The sequence below is a fragment of the Grampus griseus genome, assembly GCF_964374135.1.
Source record: "Grampus griseus genome assembly, chromosome: 13".
NCBI classification, from domain to species: Eukaryota; Metazoa; Chordata; class Mammalia; order Artiodactyla; family Delphinidae; genus Grampus; species Grampus griseus.
In genome coordinates this window covers 79447101-79472759 of record NC_139007.1, presented here as the reverse complement: position 1 = coordinate 79472759, position 25659 = coordinate 79447101, and the positions used below count along the sequence as shown (strand labels likewise).

The window sequence follows — 25659 nt, the reverse complement described above, 5'->3', positions numbered from 1 at the left end:
TGCCTCTTAATTGGCAAAAATAATGATGATTATCACTTTGTTCTGCTGACTTACACACCGTTGGGTCTCCCACCACCTCAGCACCCCATCTGTCACACGCCTGTGTCAGCGCCCGTGTGACACTGACACGCACAGGCCGAGGGGAACGCCTGGCCCAGCCCCAGCAAGGCCTTGATCCGTATTTGTTAACAAAACCAACTGGGTAAAAAGCAGCCCAGAACTGAAGTCCGGCCCTCCTCCGTCTTCACTTAGCCCTGGTCCAGCCCTGATGCTGCGGGAAGACCCAGGAACAGACATTCACTCAGCGCCCGAGGGGAAGGGTGTGGAGAATATTGGCAGGAGGGAGAGAGACCCTTTGCAGGAAGGAGTAGTGTGGCTACTCTGCCCTCTGGCCACCCCCAGCGACCCGTGTCACTGAGGGGGGACGACAGAAAACCTCGAGGAACATCCAGGTCTCACTGCAGGAGGAGCCTTAACCTCCCTGCCTGCACCATCTAACCCACTGCATTTTCACCAGGTAGATGGAACTTAGCTGTGCCTCCCTCCCCTCAGCCTGTCCTGCTAGGAAGCAAACAGGCACCAAAACAACAAACAGTTTCAGGTGGGAGAGAAGATAAGTTTTGAGTCATGTGGGGGCTAGCCAGTGTGACCCTGAAGAACTGAGGACAGATTCTATAGTTGAATCTTCCCTATTACATCATGGCCCAAGGAGGCACTAAAAGACCACACCAGGTCAGGGAGGGGAAGTCTCATGGGAAGCGTGACAGTCTTGGGCTCTGTCATGCCTCTGTTTACGGACTGTGTGACCTTGGACACGGTGTTTGACCTTGGCCTCAGTCTTCTTATCTATAAAATGGGTGTGATACCTAATCTGTAGGATGGTCTTGAGGATTATGTGTACAAATTGGTGTGTAAAGTGTATTAGATCTTGTTAGTGTATTAATTTATTTGTTAGTATGTTCACTAACAAGAAACAGAGATATCACCAAAATAAAATGTTTTGAGCAGAATCTAGCGTGTCACTTGCTGGTTTAGTGTACCTGACACACAGCCGTCCCTACGAGCGTCACCCTGCATACAGGGCACGTGGACTGCGTACATCACACCCACCAGCCTCACCGGCCATGTGCTCAGATGCTGACATGGGGCTGTCTGAAGCAGCTTGGACTCAAACTGGGCACAGCTGGACCAGGGCTCAGCTTGTGCGAAGGAGGAAGGGACAGCTGGCCCCCCCTCCAACCACAGAGTGTGTGCAGAGAGGATCCTGTCGCCCTGAGCTCCTGCGGTGGCTTACGTGTGTCCAGTGTCCTTTCATAGAGCAATGGCCCCTCTGGGCATGAGAAGACACAGACCCTGACCGTGGCCACCGAAAGGAGGAACAGGACGTGAGTGCGGATGGACGCTCACGTTTCTCTAACTTCTTACGCCAGACACCTTTTTTTTACCATTATCAGAATCAGTTAAATTCACCCATGAAGCTTAATTTGCGAATGCTAGCATGTACATTTAGCAGAAGCTATTCCATGTTGGAGCAGGTGTTAAAAACTATTTTAAAAGCACAACTTACTTTTCCACTTGATTTCTGTAGCTGTAGCTGATCAAATTCCAGGAGCTTCTTCCAGTCTTGGCGTTTAACAAAATAGAAGACTTCTTCGTAAGTGAGATCAATGCGGTAGTTGAAATCTCCGCACCAAAACACATAATCGTGAGAAAAAATGTTTCTTCCCTAAGTCATAAAAAAAAAAAAGCTGATTCGGCCCATTGCAAGGAAGGTGGGAGAAGGGAGAAAAATAAACTCACCGTACAGATGATAAGCAGATGTGTTTTTCTTAAAATGTTACTTAAGAAAAGTCTGCTAGAGCATCTCATTTTTCACTAATCCCATAAACTTACTGAGGGACTTTCCATTGGCTTAATTTTCAAATTTCAAATAGTGTTTTCGAGTGGTTTGGAGAAAGCTCCAACTGTAACAGAGGAAGCATGACTACCAATATTGGTATTCACTCTGCCGAGTGGATCTCAGCCATCAGGATGTACCCCTGCTTTGTTATGTCTGTATCCTAAGACGCATTGCCCAAACATTCAGTGTTACGAGAACGCGGTTTAAGAAAATAAATATAAACGCTCAGGACACGCAACTTCGTAAAACCTGGTGGATTTCATACATTTTCATCCTGTGACCCTCCACCTCTCTCTCCCCCCCTCCCCCACCTTGCCCAGGGCAGCCCTGGAGAGCTGTGGCATCTTCCCCTCCCTTCCCCAGGAATCACGACAACAGCAGCAGCACGATATCAGCTGTCTACAATGCTGGGCTCTGTTCTGCGGCACACTGTTCTCCCAGCAGCCCTGTGAGGCACACACTAATGGCTCTTACAGATTAAAAAAAGAAGTGCAGAAACTTTGCTGACGGTTACACCGCTAGTACATGATAAAGATAAGACATGAACTCAGATCTGCCAAACTCCAAAATCTGTTTCCGTTATACAAAAGGCTGAAATGATCACAGCCCAATAAAATGAATGTGCAGAGCATCACTGCCTAACAGAACACTCCGTAGTGATGGACATGTTCTCTACCCGTGCTGTGCAGAACACGAGCCACCAGCCACATGTAGCCATCGAACACCTGACATGTGGCCAGTGTGACCGAGGGATTTTTAGTTTTATTTAATGTGAGTTATTTTACATTTAAATAGCTACTTGTGGCTAGTGGCTACTCTACCGAACAGGTACAGAGTATTAACTTATAGGTACCGTCAATACTTCTGTTGAAAATAGCTATAGTATAAACCCTTTAATTATTTTAAATGTGTCCCACGTTTGCTACTTTGAAACAGCACTTTTTAAGTGAGAAGGGTTGGACTTTTCTTTTTTAACTACATAGACCCAGAAAGAAAATATTAGTCCTACATAATCTGGAAAACTACAATTGCAAATTTCCCAACTCATTTATTTTATAATCCAAGAAATAAAACCTCCAACAAGGATTACAGCACTTCTTAATGAAAACTAAGGAATTTTTGCCTTGAGGGCAGCCCAGCGAACAGGGTGTCAGTTTTAAGGGATCTGGCCTCACAGGGAAGAGCTCCGTGACCCAGCCAACCTTGTCTCAGGCACGCGCAGAATGTGTGGCAGGAACGGCTAAAGTCTACCCTCACTGCTGGGAAATAGGTGTCTGCACCAGGGTGAAGGTGTGCGGGACCATCATCTTTGCACAGAAAGGAAAACATTCAAATCTGAATTCAAAAAGATCCCCCGGCTTCAGAATGAAAGCCTCTGGACCACCACTAGAGGGCGGCACGACGCACGGTACTGGCAACCGCGAGACCGTACCGGGACCCAGAGCTCCCGAGCCAAGAATTCACTGGTTTCAAAAACGTGTATTCTCTTCTGAGCCACAACAGAATGTATGCGTGAGTCTCAAGAAAACCAAGTCTTATACTGGTTGGATTCAAATGTTCTTCACCAACTTGGACAAAGCATGGACGCACTGGTTTTCTTTCCCCATTGCATACAGTTGAATTAGAATAAGAAAACGCAGGGCACGTCGGGACATTCAGGAAACGCACAGAGTTACAGGAGGCAGAACGCTCCTGAGCCGGACTCCCTGCTCACCGCTACTGCAGCACCCCTGGTCATCTCCCTGCCACCAGTGCTGAGCCCCCAGGGGCAGGGACCCTCCTACGGTCGTATCGCCACCGCCTGCCCGTATCAGCAGCTCAGAATACCGTGTGGGGGGCGGACCCGAGCAGGGGGCCCTCACACGCCACTGCCTCGCTGCTCACCATCGGGAAGCTCAGCCTCTGGGTGATCTCCCTGTAGTCCTCGTTCCTCTCCTTCACCTGGGACTGCCCGGCCGTCAGGTGGCTGCAGACGAAGCAGAAGCTGCTGCTGTGGAACTGGAAGCGGATGGCCACGGCGCCCTTGTTCCCCGCCTTTCCCCCCATGCCCGTCTTCACTGTGTCGATCGCCACGTCCCTGGAACAGAGAATGCACACGCGGGGGGGCCTCTCAGTGGCTCCGAAGGCAAAGCATGAGCAGCTTTGCTACAGAGAAGATCCGGGCGGCAGCGCGAGGCTTGCGGATCTGAGAGCCTCAAAGGCATCGGCTCAGAGGCTGGCTCATCCCATCTTCAGCGGCCAGGCCGCACGGGGACAGCGCGACCGCCATCAGCTCCGCATCACTCCTGACCCTCCTCTCATCGTGGGCAGCTGCCCCGTGGGAGAGGCTGGAGCATCCTCTCCACGGCCCCAGCTCCGAGGTGCTCACATGAGCACCCCACAAAGCAGCTGAATCACCTCCACCCCGGCCCTCCGCTGCCGGTCTCGCTGCTGCTGCGGCAGAAGCAGCGTGGAGTTCCCCGCCCCCAGCCCCATCCCACACGGCCCTCCGCTGCCCATCTCGCTGCTGCAGCAGAAACAGCGTGGAGTTCCCCGCCCCCAGCCCCATCCCACACGGCTCTTCTGCAAGGTATAGGGGTTGCCATCAGGTAATCGACGCATTTGAAACAACAGAAACCACCCAGTTCTCTATGCTGGGCTGGGCGGGTGGTTTCCAAGCAGACGCCTGGCGTTAAAATGCCAGCTTACAATGCACACAGGTGAGCGCGTAGGTCCACGGGACCAGGGGCCGAAGCAACTGTCACCCAGCAGACAAGGGATGGGGATAACCTGCCACAGTGTCTGAGCTTGAGGCTAAAGGGACACAGGTGTTGGGACCTTCGTTGGCACCCGGGAAATCCGGAGCCCCTCGGCCTCACTCCCTTCCTCATGTTGTATCTCTGACCTCAACCCTAACCTCTCCTCTACTCTGACCGTAACTGATTTTAGCCACTCACTGTGGACACTGCCAGACTGTCGCAGCGAACAGTTGGGGCACAAAGACTTTAACGTTTCCCGAAGGCCACAGAAGAGGATTATGAGCACAGAGCACAGTCTTGCTCTCCAAGTATCTGTCTGGTGCAGGCAAAGGCAAAGACCAGAGGACGTTCCAACAACATGAATGAGACCAGGGAGCAATGCGTGCTCCTCCCAAACCTTAAAATCCCCAGGCACGCACGCACACGCACACACACACAGACACGCGTGCACGCACGCACATGCACACACACGCGTGCACGCACGCACACGCGTGCACGCACGCACAGACACGCGTGCGCACACGCACACACACACGCGTGCACGCACGCACACGCACACAGACACGCGTGCACGCACGCACATGCACACACAGACACGCGTGCACACACGCACACACACAGACACGCGTGCACGCACTCGCACGCACAGACACACACACAGACACACACACACACAGACACACACACACACAGACACACACACACACACACACACACACGGGCTTTCCTAAAAGACACGCTTTTCCTAAGCTTTTCCCCTTTCTGACATTCACAAAACTGTCACTTTGGAGACCCAATAGTGGGGTGACAGTGGTAGAGGCTTTCTGCCCACACATCTTATTTAGAATTCTTTTAAAAAGAGACAAAAGAATTGGCATTTCCTGATGAGTTACCCAGCTCTTGGTCAGAGGTTTCCTGTCTAACATTTCAGCAAGGAATCCCTTTCCTTGTGCAAAACTGAGCCTGGGTAACAACGATCATGAAACAGTCTTTCTAAAAGGGTCCAGCTTCCTGAGCTAGAAGGTTCCCACCGTGGCTTTTTAAATGCTGGACAATATTCTATTCAGCTTGGTTTTTCCTTGGGGGTTTTGTTACATTTATCTAAAATCATGGCAGGTCCTGATTCCTGTTGCAGGAAGGGGGTGGGGGGAAGGAAGTCAGAATCAAACAATCCCGTGTTCCCCCAGATGTGCGTAAGCGAAATGTTCTTACCTGATGAAGGGGACGTGGTACGGACGTACAAAGATATAAAGACAGATGCCCACCAGCTGTGCCAAAGTCAAGAGAATGTACCTATGAGAGCGTGAGATGGCTTTCTGAAGCTGCTCCCCCCACATCTTCCTGTTGGTGGTACTGGAGAAAAGAAGGATGCTGTTGAGTGTGAGCTGGAAGCAGGCTCTCCCACCTATAAACTCCTCTAGCCCTTAGTTGGGTCTTTATTGACGTCATGCTGCCTGCGCTCCTGCACTAGTGCCATGTGAGCCTTAATCCCTGCAATGGGCTATCCGCATATTTCTGGTTGTGTTGTACACATCAAACATGTGCCCCACCCAACCCCTGCCACCTGAACCCCCAGCACAGGGCCTTGCTCATAAGACCTCCATAGAACCAGGTTTTATTATTTGTTCAGAAAGTACCTTGAAATGGACTAGGAAAGAAAGAGTCCTGCTGACCTCACACCAAATGTTAATCCAGTGGTTTTCTTTCCTTTGTTTCTTTCTTACACTCACACACAGGAAACGTGAGTCAGCCCCCGCCCAGCCCGGCCCATGCCCTCGGGGCTCACACATGCCAGCTCGCAGTGTGAATCAGCCTGGACTCGTGGCCGAGGCAGCAGCACCCACGGAGCACTGAGCCTATCCCACCCTTCCTTCTATTTCCTTAATCAGCAAAGAGAGAGGAAGGGAGAGGCGTATGTCCGTGCGGTCGTGGTGGGAGCACAGTCAGAATGCAGAAACTCCCGGCTCAGGATCCCACCCCACCGCGCCTGGCCGCCTACCTGGCATTGACGATATTCCCTGCACTCAGTTCCACCATCTCTTCAAACCCCACGGCAAATATGTCAGCTGGGCTGCTGTCATCTGCAGAACAAGCAGAAGACGAGGGAAGTCAGACCCACGGAGGCCTGTGCTGGCCCACGGCCTGGGGGACCCCTCAGACCACGTGGTGAGCTCCACGCGCCAACCTCCTTCCAGCTCCCACTGTGCCCACGGCTCTTCCCTGGCTACATCCTGGGCGTGTCACTAACCTCTCCAAACTCTGCTGCTTGCTCTGCAAAAGGGACGGTAGCGGCCACCTCGCAGGGTGGTCGTAAAGCGTAAATCAGAGAACACGTGTAGAGTGCCTGGACCGATAACTCCCACACGCAGCAGACACCGCCCCCCCCAACCAGACCCTAAGTTGCCAGGGGGCAGAACTGGCTCATACTTGGTTGTGTCCCTCAGTACTTTTCACAGCGCTGGGCCAGCCTTGCTGGGATCATGTCTGACCGTGGTCCTGTCCCAGGGCACTGTTGTCCTGGTGGTCAGAGAAGGGGACATCCAGCCCTGCTTGGGACCCGCTCGGATGAAATCTGCCCCAGAAATGCCTGGTTTACAGGAAGCACAGCGAGCAGAAGGGTTGCTCATCCGTTCTCTCTCTGTCCCCTTTAACAGGGAATCTTAGGTTAATAGAAGCCCTGCAGCCACCTGCTGCCTGCCTCCCGATGTGTCCTGACGCTTAGCTGCCTGAGGCATCCCAGGGACTCGGAACCAGGTCCTCGAGCTACGCTGCCCCCAAGCCCCTGCCACATGCGGACAGCGCACAGAGAGCGGGGACGGGGCTCTGGGCACCGACCCGGACGGCTGTCGATCAAGGTACGTAAGCAGAGCTGACCCCGCCCTCCACCGCACATCAACAGGGAACCGGACCACTAGTCTTTCCAGAATCCAAGCAAGCGGGAAAAAGCGAAACCCCTACGTAAACGCTGACTGGAGAAAAAGTACATGTTCGAATCCTGAGTTCTCAGGCCACTAAATATTACCTTGCACGATAGAAGACAAAAGGTGAGGTGTCAACCCTGGAATTGTTTTATTCTTAAAAGGTACACAGGGAATTCCCTGGCAGTCCAGTGGTTAGAACTCCACACTTTCGCTGCCAAGGGCCTGGGTTCGATCCCTGGTCGGGGTACTAAGATCCCGCAAGCCGCGGCCCCCAAAAAAAAAAACAAACCAAGTGTCTGTGATTTAACCTTCCACAGAGCTTTCTAAACATTCCAAGGAGCGAGAAGGCCAAATACCCAACTTGCCAAGTCCACCTTCGGACGAGGCGAGATGGCGGCCGGGGGTCTGCACCTGTCGCCCTGTCCCGGCCACACTCACCCTGGGATCCAGAGACTCCGGAAGACACGGGCGCGTCCAGCAGCCACTCAGCCAGCTCGGCAGTGCCCAGCAGGTTGCTCCGGAACTGCTTCCCTCCATTCACGTTCCAGGTGCCCACGGCGACGCGCACCGGCTTGAAATTCGTGAACTCCGACTGGCGCTCCGACATGGCTTGCAGGATCCTGGGAGTCACTGTTGGGGGCACAGAAAGGCCATGTTTGCACCCCTATCCCCACGCACCTCCCCCCGAAACATGGCCAGGCTCTCCATCAGAGGGGGATGCACGATCCCATCTATATGGACCAATGGGTGCTCCTTATAAAGGTGCTAAGAGGCTAAAAGCCACCCACGAACACGTTCCTGTGGCACTTCTGCCATAATGTCCCCTCCGCACCCTTCCCCCAACACAGCCACAGAGGCTGCGACGTCAGATCACAGGGAATCTCATCCTCGGCGGGCACGCACGATCCCGTGGGAATTTCATCAAGGGGACACTGCAACTTTCCATATTAAATATACACACACGGAACTTTAAGGGTCTGACACCCATCTTTGCATTTTCCACCTACCAATCCGCATGCCTGAAATGTTTTGTTTTACCTTAGACTTAAGCCTTTAAAAAATCATTACTCTGAGCCAAGTCCATCCTCTTAGATGGCCGAAATACAGTCCATTTTTTAAACTAGGGGCTTAGCCCAAATATCTATCACATTTACTTTGCTATGAAACAAGACTCACTGTCCTACTCAGAGCTTCTTTCCACATTTATTGAGCTGGCCTTGTCTCCAGGGCTGACACAAATGTCACCTGGGCTACCAGAAGCCAAACAGGAGTTCCCCCAATAAAATAATAAAAAATAAAAAAAGTAGAAAAGGGGTGTGAAGTCATTTTAAGCACGGGCAAACTAATTTTTCAAAAACACCAAAAATTTCTAAACCAAGAGTTATACATTTTTCTAAGGAAAAATGCCGGGTCTCCCCTTCTTTTCCATGAGCCCTGTAATGTTTACAGGCTCTACGGGATAAGATGCCACTAAAATTTCCCCAAAGAAACCTCTAGCTCACTTACATGTGGAATCTTACACACACACACACACACACACACACACACACACACACACACACAATGAACTCATAGATACAGAGAACAGTTGTCAGAGGTTGGGGTGTGGGTGTGGCGAGGTGGGTGAAGGTGGTCAAAAGGTAGAAACTTCCTGTTAAACAAGTCCTGGGAATATAAGGTACAGGGTGGTGACTACAGTTAACAATACCGCGTTGTATATTTGAAAGGCGCTAAGAGAGTCGTTCTTAAAAGTTCTCATCACAAGAGAAAAAACTGTAACTGTGTGTGGTGATGACGTTAACTAGACTTACTGTGCTAATGATTTTGAAACATATACAAATATCAAATCATTACGTTGTATACCTGAAACTAATGTAATGCTATATATCAAATATATCTCAAGTAAAGAAGAAAGAAAAAAGGAAACCTCTAGCTATTGAGGGAATCATGACAGTCCTGCCCCTGAGAGTGGAAGGTGTCCTCATCCCTGGGAGAGTTCTACAGGGTTCTGGGGCCAGAACAGAAACAGGAGGCCACCCTCATGGAAGACTCCCCACAAATGATACCTGGCAATGGGAACAAGAACCCTTTCAAGCTGAGAAAGATTCCTGGATGAGTTAACACTCAAAGACATCGACTCTGACCCCAGTGGACCCTTCTCCACTTCTCCCCGCCTCTCGGTTTGGAAATGGTGCAAATTAAGAAAGTAGAAGAGTGAGCTCTCACGTGAGTCCAGAAAGCACCGGGAACCACAGTGACAGCTGGTATTGTGGACACAGATTTTGTTTGTTTGTTTTTTGTTTGTTTTTTTGAGGTACGCGGGCCTCTCACTGTTGTGGCCTCTCCCGTTGCGGAGCACAGGCTCCGGACGTGCAGGCTCAGCGGCCATGGCTCACAGGCCCAGCCGCTCCGCGGCACGTGGGATCTTCCTGGACCGGGGCACGAACCCGTGTCCCCTGCACCGGCAGGCGGACTCTCAACCACTGCGCCACCAGCGAAGCCCTGGGGACACGTTTTTATCTTCTGTATATTGTGGTGTCTGACCTGCTGGCTGGGGAGAGACTGCCCCTCCCGGGGCTAAGCCAACTCTCAGACCCAGCCAGAGCCTGCTACACGCAAACAAGCCACCCAGAGCCGTACCTCCTCCTTCTGGCCGCATACCCCGGAGGGGACGTTCCTCTGCCTTAATCATCCTAGGACCAAGTCCCGTCCAACTAGAGCCCATCCCTAGCCCAAAGCTCCCACGGTTACTCCAACTAGCCATGCCTACACCTTGCCCGGCCTTCCCTATGGAAACCCCAATCAAGGCTGTGGCCTAAGTGCCCTTCTGCCTCCTGACCACCCTGGCGTCTGCCATGTGGTCCCGAGTGGCATTTCTAGGACCTGTGAGTGTATTAACTTTGTTTTTTCCTGAGCCTCTCCTCTGCCTCCTCGTGGGGCTGCACCCAGCTGAGCATCTCCTAAAATACGAAACACAGCGGCATTTGCTTAGATCAGCTGGTCAGACCATGAGACTGATCACGCTGGAGCCGTAATAGAAACAGCAGGCCACCCTCATGGAAGACTCCTTAAATGAGGGTTGGCAATGGGACCAAGAACGCATTCAAGCTGAGAAAGATTCCTGGATGGGTTAACGTTCAAAGACATGGACACTCTGAGAACAGTCAAGGATCAGATCTGAGCACAGAAGCTCCCTCCCGCTGCCCCGCAGCTCAGGGAGGCGCCTGCCACCCACCATCTGGGATGACGTGAGGGGTGGGAAGGCTGGCTAGCACCCCCCAACCATCGCCCTCTGGATCTCCCCAGGCAGAGCGGGAGCCCCTCACCCAGCAGGGCCTGGTTGTCCAGCAGCATCCTTCCTTTGTCCGCAGACTCTTCAGTGTAGACGTCCCCGACCAGCAGCAGCTTGATGGCCTCCTGCTTCACCCCGTCGAAGAAGTTGGACTGGATTGTGCGAGACACAGACCGGGCCCCGTCCTTCAGCTTCCCCACCTGCCACGGGCCGGACGACAGGCCGTGAGAGGGGCCCACACGGGCACCACCCGCCCCCCGCCCCCGCGGCCTGCTCTTACCTTGGCCTTCCCTTCCAGGGCCCGGCTGCCCGTGAACATCTTGCTCAGGCTGTGCCCGTTCAGAGACCACATGGCTTTGAAGGACTCCACGAAGCGGTCGGCAATGGGCTTTGAATTCAGCCCTAGGCTCTCAAGCTGCAGGTGGAGGACCTGGGAGAGGAGCGGACAGTGGTCACTAACTTCTCACCCGGAAGCTGCCCCGCAGAGGCCCAGGGGACACCACCAGGCACCATCCCCATGAGTTCCTACTCAGAGGGTTGCTGTGGGTGACTCTGTGCCCCCAGAGGACAGGGCACCCTCGCAGCAGAGAATGGGGCTTCTACGGCTCACCCAACTTTACCTATACTTCACCCAGCCCTCCTCTGACACCCTCCCCCTCCCTCCCCCATACTACCCGCAAAACAGGACAGCAAGGGATGGACGGCAGGCGGCGCGGACCCCACTCCTCCTCCCAGCGGTCTGCCAGGACAGGCCACCCAGGCAGCAGACCACAGGCTTCAAACTCCCTCCCAGGCTTCAAACCCAGCCTCATCTCAGGCGGTCTCACCCTGCCTTCCTCTAAGGGAACGTTCACAATAATCACTACCCACGGCTACCGTTTCTCCTTTGGGCCATGGTAGCACCTTTGGGCCACCATGTCCGGGGTGCATTCCAAAGAGTGTGTGAAAGTGTGCCTGTGATAGGCCAAAGGCATCTCACGGCATCGGCAAGCCAGCTACCCAGGGAGACCTCTCTCTAGATGCCGGACACGTCACTGTCCCCTCCCCACAGTGGGAACGTCAGCCCAGTGAGGCCTCCCTCATCTTGCCGACAAGGGTGCTGAGCCCAGCCCATCCCCCTGAAGGCACAGGACAGGACACAGACGGCCCGAGAGACAGACCTCGAGGGCAATGAAGCTCTGCACCGTGTTGGTTCGGTCCAGGCAGTCGAGACAGTTCATCCGCAAAGTGCCTTTCTGAAAACTTTGGGAAACAACACACACAAGTTACAAGTTCTGCTGGAAGGAGCACTGCCCGTGGCACAACGGCCCATCTGACTGCAGGCCCCCAAGGAGTCTCGTCCCGAGAGAGAACCCCTCACCTCCTCCCTGGGAGGCCGCCTGCCAACTAGAGCCCACCCGGGCAGCCCAAAGCCACCAGATTACTCAGCCCGGTGGATCCTAAGCTGTTTGTCTTTCCCACGGAAACCCCAGCGGGGGCTCCCCAACGGTACGCGGCGCGGTGGGTCCCAGCACTGCTGGAGGGGTGGCCGAGTCCAGAGCGCGCTCTCGGCAGCCTGCACACCAGGGCCGTCACAAAGACAGTCAAATCTCGTTGTCACCCTAGTTACGTTCTAAAAAGTTGCGTGAACCGTTAGCGAACTGAACTGTCAGCAAAGCAGCAGCCGCGGAGCCGCTGCTCCTGGGGGGCTATGTTCCCGTGAGCCTCTACTCGCGTATTTTCATCGACTAATCCATACATAACCTTGTTTTATGTGTGTCTCTGTTTAAAGACACCTAATTTAATATATATTGTTGATTCATCCACAATCAAGTCTTGGCCATCAGCGCTGTAACTCGTGCCTGAACGAACACACGTACTCTCTCCCTGAGGCACGTCACACCCTTCCTGGGCTTAGGACCCTGGACAGCACTTAGCACCACGCCTCGGGGGGCATTTTAAACAGTGAAATCTCCGACAAGATGCACAAAATAGCGAAGACGTGGCACCCTGCAGACAGTACGGGAACACCTGTTTGCAGGGGAGTTGAAACAAGAAGGCCGAGCGGGGCCCGGCCCCACCTCAGCCGGGAACGTGCACGGCAGGCGCCTCGACTTTCTCACTGTTCTGAGCAGGTCTGGTGAGTGACCGTGAACGCTCCAGGAGTTTGGGGTCACAAATAAACTTCAGCAAGTGGGCAAATCTGCAAATATGGAATCGCGGAAACTGGACTTCCTTCTCCTCCACTCTGAGCAGGGAATCCACATCCCAGTTCCCTTAGGCAATGGGTTTATGCCAGCTGCCCCCGCTTCACTCTTGCTAATTTTCATCACAGTTCAGATGATAAGTTATATGGTCACCACGGCTCCACCGTTTAACCCGGTCCCCGCCATCAGTCCGTTTTGCCAGAAAACCATGATTTATCATCTGCTCACAAAATTCACAAGCATCTCCGATTGTGGGAAGGGAAAGGAGAAGGCCAGAATCCAAGGTGCCCGATATCACCGAGCCCGCGGCCCCAGAAACTGCAAGTGTAGGAGCGGCGAGGGAGGGCGCACTCCCGGCAGAGCCCCTGCCACTCGGCAGCTCACCCGGCGGGACGACAAGATGCAGGTGAGACTCACCGTGGACTTACATTCTTGCCCCTGGCAAACACATCAAAGTCATCCCAGTGCAGCTTCAACTGTGGCCTCAGCAAGTTCTCCAATTTCTCTAGCTTCCCGCCTTTGGCAAACTGATGGAAGTCAAAGTTGATCATAGGCGTGTCGCCAGCGTGGCAAGAAGCCCAGAGCAGCTTCTGAAAGGGGACGGAAGGGAGAGGGTGGCAGGGCATCTGAGCGGCCAACTGTGTCACTCGACACGGTGCAGGGCTTAGCTTGAAGGCTTACGGTGGACCCTGTGGTTTACCAGCCCCGACCCGGAAAGGGCAGCACAGAACAAAGGCCCTGGGGCCAAAACCACAAAGAGCATCTTGCCTGAAGGGCACAAGGTCCACCTTGGACAAAAGACAGCCAGAGTGGGTGTGGCTCCCCGGGGCAGCCCAGGGCCCTGCACCAACATCACCTCCCAGAGGGCTCTCTGGAGGACGCCCACGGGGAAGGACTGCTCTGTTCTGCAGGCACCCGAGTGCCACAGGCACACCAGGTACAGGGCAGCACAGCAGGCTGCGGAGCTCATAATCCAGCTCCTGTTGCCCTGGTAACCAGTCCCTCCCTGACAAGGCAAGACTCCGGGAGGGTGTGCTCAGAGGCGGCCAGGTCCCTCGGCAAGTCCTCCAGGCCGCCCAGTGAGGGGAGGCGCAGCCCAGTGAAACTCCAGGGTGGGGGAGACAGGGGCTCAGGGCCCACTCGGGCCCGGGGCCAGCACGTGAGCTGGACTGAAGGCGGAGCCAGACATGAGGAAGCACGGCCGGTGGGTGCCTGGCAGGCATGGTGCCCTGGCCGAGGTCTGCCTTCCACACCAGGAGCCCCAGCCAGCAACTCCTCAGCACCCTCACCAGGCAGCCCCGGGGCAGAGGATGAACCACTGCCTTCCCAGGGCACCCAGCCTCGGGCCGCCAACCACACCCTCCTGTGCGGCTTCAGGTCAGCCTTGTCCAGCATTTGCCCAGCCAGAGACGAGTGACTCTGAAGGACTAGAAGGGCTTCAGGCCATCTGGTCCCGAGGACTCTGAGCGCCCGTCCCTCCTGCGCTAGAACGCAAGTCAACGCTCCGCTGCCGTCATCAAGAAGGTCTTGCTGGGAAGCAGTCGGCCAGGCTGAAGCATTCACACTCGGTGGCTTCACGATCTGGAGCAAGTGCCTGGCCCCCTGTGGCCTGATAACCACGGGTCACAGGCCGGCTGCCTGTGCGTGGCCCTCAGCATGGCAGAGCTGACAGGCTGAGGGAGCGCCTTCTATGTGATACCCCAGTTGGGACCATGACCCAGGTCTCTCCAGGTAAGGTCCACCTCTTACCTCCTACCTGCCCAGGGGTCTGGTCTCCCCTGCTGGGCCAGAGGCCTGCAGTCACCTCCTGCCTTTCCAGCGCAGGGGCCCACCAGCTGATGGGGGCGTGCTGAGGACACCTTCTCCCCAACATCAAGGCATAAAGGGGAAAAATTCTTGAGGTTTTTTTTTCCCCTTCTTCTTCCTTAAAATAAACTGCCCACACGGCTGCCAAGATGGGTGGCAGTGGAGATGCTTTGCGAGCTTGTTGCCAATAGCAACAAACCAAACAGGAAAAGCAGGTCTGGCCAAGTGAAACTGGCCACCAGCAAGTCTCAGCTCCAAGCACATGGCTTCCCTAAACAGAGGGAAATAAGCACCCAGCTGGATTCAGCTTCTACTGGCCAGGGGCCAGGACCACAGGGAACACTCTTTCCGTGAAGTGAGGTGTGACTTCAAACTCTCTCCATAAGGGGCTTCCTTGAGCTCTGAACAACCACAGGGTTTTTTTCCCATTCAGCAGGGAACATGGGCTGCTGGGAAAGGACTGTGGAGGCCCACAGCCCACAGCTCATTCTGCAGCTTGGCCTACAGTAGACCAAATACACGTGGGAGCACTGGGAACGGAGAGATGCAGGCGAGGTGGGCGGAGCCTTTTGCTCACGGCTCCCTCCCCGCCCAGGGTTTCTCCACGCATCTCCCTTGAACGTGTGCCGGAAGCCGCGGGGAGCCCACGGAAAGCTGGACACAGGAAGCAGCTCTCAGGGGCAGCCCACACAAGGATGGATGACTTGAAGGCTCCATGTTCACCGGAGGAAATTATCTAGGGTTGCTTGCTTTAAAGCGAGCAGGGGCTCTGAAGAGCCACGTAGGCACAAGTGCCCTGCGGGTGTCTGTGTGAACGTGCCGCAAGGTGCTGGCCAGCAGCTGGGCCAGACCAACAAGGGAAGAGGGAACTCTGGCTCCCCGAGCAGGTCAGGGATGTGTGGGGTGAAGCCCAAACGTACGTGTGCACGTGCATGCATGTGTGCGTTCACGCGTGTGTGTGTCCGTCCAAGAGAGCCAGGGAAAGGCCCGGCCGTCCTGAGTGGTCGATGCCCCAGTGGGGAGCAGTGGAGGAAGTGCAGCTGGAGATGGGAGATGCTCTGTTTTCATTCTGAGCAAATTCTCCCAACCACTGCTTCACAAAAATTAAACTGCATGTCAGTAGCCCAAATCACCTGATGCGGAAGCTCTGATGGAAAAAGCCTCCCCCAACGTGGGGAAAGCAGGGCTGTTGTCCCCCGTCCCCATGGAAGCCCACCCTGAGCAGGGGCCCCTCGGCTCCCTCATTCCCTGCCCTCCCAGGCGGGGAAGCCAGTTACCTTGAAGGCTCTGTTGAGCACCTCCTCTCCGCCTCTGCTCCCCAGCAGGTTCACGACCACTTGCTTCCCATATTGCTCCTTGAGAAGCACCATGTGCCTGCAACAGAGCAGGGCCACGCATGATGCCATGTCCCCGCGACACACGCTGACGGCCCCGCCCTTGAGGGGACCTGCCAGGCACTGGAGGTCCTGGATGAGCTGTTCCCCACGAAAGGCACTGGCCAAGAGTACACAGCACATCAAACTTCTAAACACACGTGGTATCAGGTGGAGGATACGCTGGAAGTTCTGTAAAGTCCTCCATTAAACCCAGAACAGCTAACCTGGCCTTTCATTAACAGGGCCTCAGAAATGTGACGTGCGTATCTCTGAAGTTAACCCACTTCACTTGGTACCTTCTCAGAACTAGAAAAACTGGGAGGAGAGGCATCAACCTCAGGGTCCAAGTTTTTCATCTAAGTGCTGCATTTCATGATGTTTAACCTCAACCAGAAGGTATAATGAAATTTCGGTCTTTAGGAAAATTCTCTGTATACCAGAGACTATTTTTAAATACATACATTGAAATAGCAGGGAGAGACTCTAATATTTGTCTTTTACCAGCAGCTTTTGAAAAGTAACTTTATAATTTTAATACTGTTAGAAATATTCAAATGTAGTTTTTTTAAAAAGGGGAAATACACAATGCAAAAAGCAAATGTAAAATTAATTTAATACTGCAATCTTAACATCTAACACGAGAAAAAAATAACACACCACAATGTTAAAAGTGGTAGAATTTCATGTGATTTTAAGTTCTTTCCTTCTTTTAAACATTTTTTGTACTTTCCAAATTTCTACAGTAACATGTTTGTCTCATAAATGGAATTTTTTAAAGTTAATTATCACAAAAGAACCATTTTTAGCCCAATAAGAGAAAAAGGGACTCTCTTACTAACTCGGAGGGACAGCACTGCGCAGAGGAATGTGGATCCTGAAGTGGGCAGTTTATGTCCCTTTGCAGACAGCTGGAGACAAGCTCCGCCCCCATGAAGAAGCATTCTCCCAGGGCCATGCTCCTGGCAGCCCTGCCCTGTCTGCAGTCCCTCCCAGGGGGAGGATGCAGGGCTGGGTCAAATCTGGGAGATCAGGGCCTCCTCACAGCCGGTAGGCTGTGCACGGCCCCTGGAGCCATGCTATGTGGAAGCCCCGGGGGAAGGTGCCAGAAGAAACAACGTGTGTGGCCTGGCCCCTCCGGGCTCTTTTGGTTCCGCCTCCCCAGAGAAGGTGCATCCTGGCCTGAGGTCTGACAGGTGCAGACAGAGCAGGCCCTGCTCAGGTGGGGAGTCTGAGCTGCTCAGCGCTGAGTGTGCCCTGTGTGTAACATGCTAATGAGGGGGGCTGGTGTCACCAATCTTAAGGTAAATAAGAAGGCTGCAAGCAAGTTTAAAGTCCAAATGAAGCTTCGGCTAGAATGATTCTAACATTTTAAAAAATTACTTTGAGGACTTCCCTGGTGGTGCAGTGGTTAAGAATCCGCCTGCCAATGCAGGGGACACGGGTTCGAGCCCTGGTCCGGGAAGATCCCACATGCTGCGGAGCAACTAAGCCCACGCGCCACAACTACTGAGCCTGCGCTCTAGAGCCCACAAGCCACAACTACTGAAGCCCACGCACCTAGAGCCCATGCTCTGCAGCAAGAGAAGCCACCGCAATGGGAAGCCCGCGGACCGCACGAAGAGCAGCCCCCACTCGCCTCAACAAGAGAAAGCCGTGCGCGGCAATGAAGACCCAACGCATCCAAAAGTAAATAAATAATAAAGTAAATTTAAAAAAAAATTACTTTGACAAGTATTTTACACCCATTAAGATTATTTTAAAATTAACATTTAGAGTAAAAAAACAAATATTTTAAAAAGCAATTAACTATTTCAAGTACAAATTACCAAGAGTTCAGGTTAGCGATGGCTTTTCTTAAGCGAGTTGTAAAACAGTAGGTGTGTAATGATCCAATTTGTGTTTTAAAAAATGAACTATGGGGACTTTCCTAGTGGCGCATTGGTTAAGAATCTGCCTGCCAATGCAGGGGACACGGGTTCAAGCCCTGGTCCGGGAAGATCGCACATACCGCGGAGTGACTAAGCCCGTGCGTCACGACTACTGAGCCTGCGAGCCACAACTACTGAGCCCACACGCCACAACTACTGAAGCCCGTGCGCCTTGAGCCTGTGTTCTGCAACAAGAGAAGCCACCGCAATGAGAAGCCCGTGCACCGCAATGAAGAGTAGCCCCCGCTCGCCGCAACTAGAGAAAGCCCACGCGCAGCAACGAAGACCCAATGAAGCAAAAAAAAAACAAAAAAAACAAAAAAGAACTATGTATAAGTCAGAATCTTTTCTAGAACTATATATAGAAAACTAACTAACAGTGGGAATTGAGAGTTAGGGTACTTCTACGTCTTCCTTTATACCTTTCCACACTGTGACTTTTTAAAGCCTGGGAATATGTTACCTTAAAAACACAAACAAACCAGCTTAGAAATATCCTATAGTTTAGATGATCCCTTATTAACCAGGACAAATGGATAAAGCTTCAATGCAGAAGGAACTGATAAGATAAAATAATTGCAAAGTGTTACCTGAGCATTTATGAATGAACCTTCACGGAAAACTGAAAGCAAGTAAACATTCCATTTTGTAAGCTGCCTTTTTGTATAAAGAACCAAAGTAAAAAGCAGATTCAGATTCCAGATTTGGGGTCTCCCATTTCCCATGGCACCCTGGCTCCTGTACTACTGTCTGATGGAAGGAAAGACAACAGACTCCGGATGCGGCCAGAGGACCCTACCTGTCGAAAGCAGGGGCGTTGGCTTCCAGGCCTCTGTTGAGTCTCAGATGATGGGAACCCACCTAAATCAAAGAGAAAGGACACCGGTGACTCCTCCCGCCCTGCGAACCCAGTACGCGATGGCCTTCCCACTCGCCCTCTTGCTGCCAGCCAGGCCACACGTAGGAGCCACTCGGCCCCTCCATGGCCAATGTACAGCTCAGGACGGCCGGGCCCTGAATGCAGGTCCTGCAGCCTGCGTCTGGCTCTGCTTCAGCCCCGTCCTAACTGCAGCATGGACCACGCCGGCTGGGCTCTTCTACAAACAGAAGACAAACTTCAGGGTAAGACCATGAGGCCCACATCAGATCCACAAACCCTTCTGTGGTGCAGAGGTAAGGCTAAGCCAACCGGGAGAAAGAAACCGCTTACAGTCTCTTCTGCAACTCCAGGGATCTTGACTGCCCCTAAAATCTGAGCTGTCATGACTACCTGCAAACGACCTTGCCTTATTGTTTAGAACTACCTATTTAACACTGGAGGCTTAAAAAACAAACTTAAAACTACTTATTGTTATTGCCTGAGGGGACTCTCTCTGAACAGATCTGGGACAATCTGAACATCGAATAATGTAAGGACACAGGGAGGGTGGGAGGGACGGAGACGCAAGAGGGAAGAGATACGGGGACATATGTATAACTGATTCACTTTGTTATAAAGCAGAAACTAACACACCATTGTAAAGCAATTATACTCCAATAAAGATGTTAAAAAATAAATAAATAATGTAAGGACAGCAGTGGATTATGACCTGATGAATAAAATAGGAATCCATGAATCTATACAGATGAGAGCTGGATGGATGGGTGGATGAGTGGATGGACAGATGGATGGGTGGGCAGGTGCATGGGTAGGTGGCTACCTGGGTAGATGGCTAGCCGGGGGGCGCGTGTGGGACAGGGAGAAGAGAGGGTTCTTCCTTACGGAAAATACCAACTGATAAACATGGAGGGAATGGTGGAAAATCATCATCTTATATCAATCATAGTAAAAACTTATTCAGCAAAAATCATCCATTGGCCATAAATCTTGGGGGAAAATTTGATGAGGAGTAGGGTACTTGCATGGTCTCAAAGTGTCTCCATAAATCACTTGTTAGTTGAAAAGTAAAACATATTGGGCTTCCCTGGTGGCGCAGTGGTTGAGAGTCCGCCTGCCGATGCAGGGGACACGGGTTCGTGCCCCGGTCTGGGAAGATCCCACATGCCGCGGAGCGGCTGGGCCCGTGAGCCATGGCCGCTGAGCCTGCGAGTCTGGAGCCTGTGCTCCACAATGGGAGAGGCCACAGAGGTGAGAGGCCCACGTACCGCAAAAAAAAAAAAAAAAAAAAAAAAATCATATTGGGCTTCCCTGGTGGCGCAGTGGCTGAGAGTCCGCCTGCCGATGCAGGGGACACGGGTTCGTGCCCCGGTCTGGGAAGATCCCACGTGCCGCGGAGCAGCTGGGCCCGTGAGCCATGGCCGCTGGGCCTGCGCGTCCGGAGCCTGTGCTCCGCGACGGGAGAGGCCACAACAGTGAGAGGCCCGCGTACCACAAAAAAACAACAACACATATTAAGCATAAGTGGAGAAATTGAAGAACACCTTGCCCAAGTTTTCAAAACTAACATCACTAATGAGGGGCAGAGGGACACTGGGGACTTCCAGATGGGAAGGACCTCTGAGAAGGACACGGTCGATCGGCATTCTGGCCAGGGATCAGTACCCCGAGCCTGGTCATAATGAAATACCAGGAAACTCCCAGATGAGGAACATTCAATTTACAGAAAAAGAAGACCTACATTCTCCAAAAACATCAACTTCAGGAAAGACAGAAAGGCAGAGGAACTGGTCCAGATTAAAGGAGACTGGAAATGTGAGAACTAAATGCAGGATGTGATGCTGGCCTGGAGCCTGGACTGAAGGGGGAAAGGAGCCACGATGGACACTAATTACTGAGAAAATTGATAAACCTGGAATATAGGCTGCAGATCTGATTAAAGTCCTGTGTCCACGTTAAATTTCCTGAATGTGTACCTACCCTGTGGTGATGTAAGAGAATATATTTGCTCCTTGGGAAAACATCCTGAAACATTAACAAGTAAACAGACTAAACAGATGTATGCAACCTACTCTCAAGTGATTCAGAAATAAATAAAGCATAGGTGTGTGTGGCAAGATGTTAACATTGAGTGAATCCGGGTAATGATGTGTAAGGGTCCTTTCCACCGTTCTTATAACTTTTCTGTAGGTCTGAAATCATTTCAAGATAAAAAGTTTCTTCAAAGGTACTGCTCAGTTTTGCTTGGTATTGAAGGTTGTAAAGTGGTGTCCTTGGATTCATCCATATCATCAGATGTAGATATTACTGAACATGGGAGAAGCATTATTTTATGACCCTTAACATTGCAGATAATACCTCTGTCCCTCTCCATACGTGAGGAAAGTACCCATCTAGCAAACTAGTGTCTCAGCAATAGATTTAGAAATTACTGGGATTAGGTCTGTCCACATAAATGACTCTACAAATAAAGTCTGTAGTCCCTTCTGGTCCTAAGAAACGTTGGTCACGAAGGAAATGAGCCAGTAAACTAAGGCATCGAAAAGGAGGCATCTTGCTCTTAACTGTGGGTGCTCCTAAGAAAGGCTCAACCCAAACACCTTCATCTTGTGTGTATTCTGCCCTCCTTTCCTGACGGCCATTGACACCTGGCTGACAAAATGCCAGTTACTTAACCCCCAAAACCATCACAGCCCCTGAGCTCCCAGAAGACGGTCATGTCCTGCACCCAAGGCAGGTCAGCCCGTCTTTCTTCTGAACTTACAAGGAAGGTGCCGGCGGAAAGCGAGTCCACGCTCCTCCAGCCACCCTCTGAGGGGACCCTGAGCCCCGGGGGCCACTTGCTCCACGTCTGCCTGTCAGTCACCGCAAGAAATCGCCCCTGGCTTGAGGAAGAAGGTGCGGCTGTTTTCAGACTCACTCCCATGGGAGCAAGTAAGAGAATCAGAAAATGGTTCGGGACTCAGAAGCTTCATCTCTGGCTCTAAACTTCCCCTGAGATAAGAATTACCTAAGTCCCGTTACGAACTGCATAACCCATGCAGGCCTGAGTTAGTGAGCCTGACACCTGGGTCCACACGGCACTGGGTGCTGTGGAGATGGCAAAGGGACGGGAGACCCTGAATTCCCGTCCCTGGCTGACTCCCACCAACTGGGTCGCTGTGCAAAGACCCCAAAACACACGTAAGTGTTTCTAACGAGTCTGCATGACTGCATCTGCAGGACTCGGGGAAGCTGGGGGCCAGTCAGGAGGCAGCAGCCCACAGCAGGAGAGGACACGGCCCAGCCCCGGGACAGGGCACGGCCCTTCGGATGCCTCGGCCCTTTCTCCCTCACCCAGACTCTCTGCGTGGACAGGGCAAGGAAGGACCCTTGGAGGCGTGTTCCCATCCCCACAGCAGTCAGTCCAACGTCACTGCTGATGACACTAAGGGCACCACCCACAGTGAATGACCAGGGCAGTAAATGGGCAGAAAGGATCCCTGACTCCAGTGGTTCTCAAAGTGTGGTCCCCGGACCGGCAGCATCAGTGTGCCCTGAGAGCTTGTTAGAAATGCAGATTTGAGGGCCCACCTCAGACCTACTGAATGAAGGTCTCTGGGGGTGGGGCCAGGAACCTGTGTTTTAACAAGTACCCAGGTGACTCCTGCACAAGGTGGCTCACATATGCACACACACGCCCCCCATGCTACGGTCTGAGAGGTGCTGGTTTCTACCTAATCATCGTCGTCGTTCCCTTTTTGCTGGGGGTTTGAATGCCTGTGAGGGGACAAGGCAGCGGGACGAGAGCAGCCCGGGGGTCTGTGTCTACACCCGCACACAGGGCACCCTGCCCACAGCCATGTCCCCCCGCCTCCTAAGTGGACGGGGCGTGGGCAGAAGGGGGGCCTCGGACACTCTCCGGGAGGTCATTCGTCCATCAGCTCGACAACCCGTTAGTCCAGCTGCCTAAGGCCGCACGTCCCGACACTGACCTGAATCTCTCCTCTCTGGTGTCACCTAGTCCTGAGGCCACAGTCTGTCAGAGCCTCAGGGAGCAGCTTCACGCGGGGCTGAAATGAAACCGCTGCTGGCCCCGGCACTCAGGAACTGACCGCGCTGCTTTTTTTAGTCTCCCTCCTCCCCCGGCCAGGTGGACATCAGCCACTCACTCCTGTCTGGTCCCTGAAGTCAGAGGTTCAATCCCAAAGATTCCAGGCTGAGCCGGAGGGAGTGGCTGGAAGAAGAATGCCTGGCTGAGTCCACACAGAGCCTCCCTGAGCACTTGAGAGGGTCCCAGGGCCACAGACGGCATCTCCGAACCTCTCCCTCCCCCTCCACAGCCTCCCCTAGTTAAAGCCGGCAGCATCTCTGACCTGGATCCATGCCACCGTCCTACCTGGTGCCCTTACCTTCCATCTTCTTCCTCCAAACTCCAAAGCTTACTTAGGCCTCATCACCCACCCCCTGAACCCTTTGGCGCAGCGTCCAGAGCACGCAGAGCCAGCTCCTCCCGGCTCACAAGCCACGGTACGCACACCTCTTCCCAGCTCCGAGTTCAAGCTGTTGGCTTGAAATCAGCTCTGATGGGAGTATTTACACCACAGAAATGGGCAAATGCTACAAACCAAAACTTCTCCATCCTGGCCCAAAAAAAACTGTTTTACCAGCATAACCTTGAGTGATTCCCAAGCCTTCTGCACATTGGAGTCATCTAAGGGTCTTCAGAACAGTACTGATGCCTGCTCCCACCTGCAGACGTGCTGATGTACCTGGGATGGCATGCACCCCGAGTGCCAGGAATTTTATGAGCTGCCCAGATGATTCTAATGTGCAGCAGTTTGGGCACCACCGGGGTAAAAGTCAAACTCCTTAGCGTAACATACAAAACCCATGTTCATCTGGGCCTCGCCAGCCTCTCCAGTCTCACCTTTCACCAGGACCCCTGTCCCCCATGCCCGGGCTGCAGGGAGCACAGCCAGCACAGGTCCCCAGATGTGCTCTGACGCAGCGGTTGCAACACCTGCATCTGTGGTTCGCTCTGCAGGCTGCCTTCCTGGCCTGGGTGATTCCACCCAATCCCTCTCAGGTCAGTTCAGACACCCACCCCTGCAGCCTGAGTGGCCTGTCCGTCCCCAGAGCTGCCACAGGGATCTCAGCCTTCCTCTCTCCCAGCTCTATTCGTACAACACTGTTATGTCCTGTCACCTCCACCCCGAAGTTGGGGGCGACATCTGATGTCAGGTGCCTACATGTACCAGGTGATGAGTGTCTGTGGGATGAATAAATGGCTTCCCCGGGGTGTGTATGAGGGCTGGGAAGTGGAAGAGCCTAGAAGACTGGTGCTTGTGCCGCACATGAATGCAAAAACGTGAGGACACTGTCACTACACCGCATGGTGTCCTCGTGGGGCCTTCACAGGAAACTCCTACTCCGCTTGCAGGACGCAAAGAGCCGTGCTTCTCCTGATGCAAATGCCAACTTGTGCTTTTTGTCTCTTACATGCTATAACTTACGTTATTAATACCATTAACAGCCACCTTTTTTAGTACTTTTTAGATTCTAGATACTGAGCTAAATTCTAATACATCCTATGATATTTAATCCTCTCCATAACCCTAGGAGATTGTTATCGTCAATCCCATTTTACAGAAGAGTAAACTAAGGCTATTTATCATCTGCACAACCTATTAACAAGATAAAGATGAACTGCTAAAGGTACATAGTTGCTGGAAATGCAGTCAGGATCCAGGAGTTTGTAAGGAAGGCACTACGCCCGTGATAACGTGCAGACAAATCATCATCCCACGGTCCTCTCTGCGCACCTCCGTGCCCCAACCCCGGCGGGGCTCATCCACTCCCTTGGGGTAACTGCAAAAGGGTGAAGGCGCAACACTGCAACTTAAAAAGCAGCTATTTACCCCCAAATCTTTGCACTTTTCATCTAACGTAAGTGAAGAAGGAGGGGGAATTTTTCAAAATAGAGAAAAACAACCAGGACTGCTCCTCAGGCTTGCTATTGATAATTCGGGTAGGGTGACTGAAAGTTGCCCTCCTGTGCCCTAGGAAGATGACCTCATCTCTCTTTGATGAGGGATTGTATTTAGAGGATAAACACGGGTATCAAACCCAAAGGTTAGCAAATCCTTAAGATTCATGAACGCTAAAGCCTTTTGAAACTTATTTTGAAGAAACCACGGAGGCTGTGGAAGAGGCTTAACAAGTGTTATGAGTCTAAAAGATGCTACAGCTACAGAAAAGCAAGCCACCCAAGGTCCATGCATGCGGACCCAAGTCAGACTGGGGGACAGGTGTTCCCATGCAGGGTCAGGCTGTGTCTGGAGCACCAGAGGAGTCAAGCTGGAGACCAAAATTAAAGAGGGGACTGACAAGTTTTGTCTTGTTTTTAGAAGAGGGAGACCAGAGTGTGGAGAGTCCTAGAAATAAGACAGAAATGGCCAAAGGAAGGCCCTGGAGAAGACGAAATGGAGAAAGGGGGAACCACGAAGGTTCCTGAAGGTCTGAGAATTCAGACTTGGTGTGGCACGTCCCCTGGAACACCCTGTAGAGACAGACGGTGTGCAAAGCAAGGAGAAACTAGCTAATAATAATAATAATGGAGCCATCCCAAACTGCGTGAGGGTAAAACAGATGAA

General features: G+C 52.6%; 1 protein-coding gene across 3 annotated transcripts in view; it reads right to left on the bottom strand.

The window, feature by feature from the left end:
• The window catches only part of SYNJ2 (synaptojanin 2), a 97937-nt gene that overhangs the window by 18722 nt on the left and 53556 nt on the right, over positions 1-25659 (bottom strand). For all 3 annotated transcript variants that reach the window (XM_082669414.1, XM_082669415.1, XM_082669416.1), the window contains 11 exons: positions 18947-19008; positions 16121-16217; positions 13455-13627; positions 12012-12093; positions 11132-11281; positions 10886-11051; positions 7998-8189; positions 6638-6719; positions 5851-5991; positions 3785-3977; positions 1568-1726 (listed from right to left, as the gene is read on the bottom strand). In XM_082669414.1, coding sequence (XP_082525540.1) covers positions 1568-1726; positions 3785-3977; positions 5851-5991; positions 6638-6719; positions 7998-8189; positions 10886-11051; positions 11132-11281; positions 12012-12093; positions 13455-13627; positions 16121-16217; positions 18947-19008 — 1497 coding nt within the window. The remainder of the gene's footprint in view (positions 1-1567; positions 1727-3784; positions 3978-5850; positions 5992-6637; positions 6720-7997; positions 8190-10885; positions 11052-11131; positions 11282-12011; positions 12094-13454; positions 13628-16120; positions 16218-18946; positions 19009-25659) is intronic.